This window comes from Eimeria mitis, genomic scaffold (genome assembly GCF_000499745.2).
Source record: "Eimeria mitis Houghton genomic scaffold, Emh_scaff786, whole genome shotgun sequence".
Lineage (NCBI taxonomy): Eukaryota > Apicomplexa > Conoidasida > Eucoccidiorida > Eimeriidae > Eimeria > Eimeria mitis.
This window is the reverse complement of record NW_013575769.1, coordinates 12,942-13,579: the sequence shown is the minus strand read 5'-3', so window position 1 is coordinate 13,579 and position 638 is coordinate 12,942. Positions and strand designations below refer to the sequence as shown.

At 44.8% G+C, this 638-nt stretch overlaps 1 protein-coding gene across 1 annotated transcript in view; it reads right to left on the bottom strand.

Annotated features, from left to right (window-relative positions):
- Positions 1-638, bottom strand: part of EMH_0022270 (uncharacterized protein) — a gene marked incomplete at both ends in the record, with an annotated part of 10,979 nt that overhangs the window by 2,164 nt on the left and 8,177 nt on the right. Inside the window, one exon of the mRNA XM_013501910.1 lies at positions 280-455. Within this exon, the coding sequence (XP_013357364.1) occupies positions 280-455 (176 nt within the window). The remainder of the gene's footprint in view (positions 1-279; positions 456-638) is intronic.

Here is a 638-nt window from a genome sequence, read left to right as displayed (position 1 = left end):
CAGCAGCAGCAGCAGCATAAGCAGCAGCAGCAGCAGCAGCATAAGCAGCAGCAGCAGCAGCAGCAGCAGCAGCAGCAGCAGTATAAGAAGCAGCAGCAGCAGCAGCAGCAGCAGCAAGAGGAGAAACAACCCCAAAAGAAGCAGCAGCAACAGCAGCAGCAGCAACAGCAGCAGCAGGAACAGCAGCAGGAACAGCAGCACGAACCAGACCTAAACCCTAAAACCCCCAAACCCTAAACCCTAAACCCTAAACCCTAAACCCTAAACCCTAATCTATACCTTTTGTTTTTTATTGATAGCGTCCTGCACTGCTTTCTCTATCTCTATCTGTTGTTTATTTATTTTATTTTTTTGTGTTTCTTCTCTTTTTCTTTTTTCTATCATCTCTTTGTCTTTTTGCTGCTGCAGCTGCAGCACGAAATCCGCCCGCAGAGCAGCAAGAGCCTTCTCGTGAGCTGCACACACAAACCCTAAACCCTAAACCCTAAACCCTAAACCCTAAACCCTAAACCCTAAACCCTAAACCCTGAGAAAAGGAGAGTAAGAGTGAAGACGAAACTAGGAAAAAAAAATATTACACCATAAATCCTAAACCCTAAACCCTAAACCCTCATATATATGTTTATTTTCTATCAGGT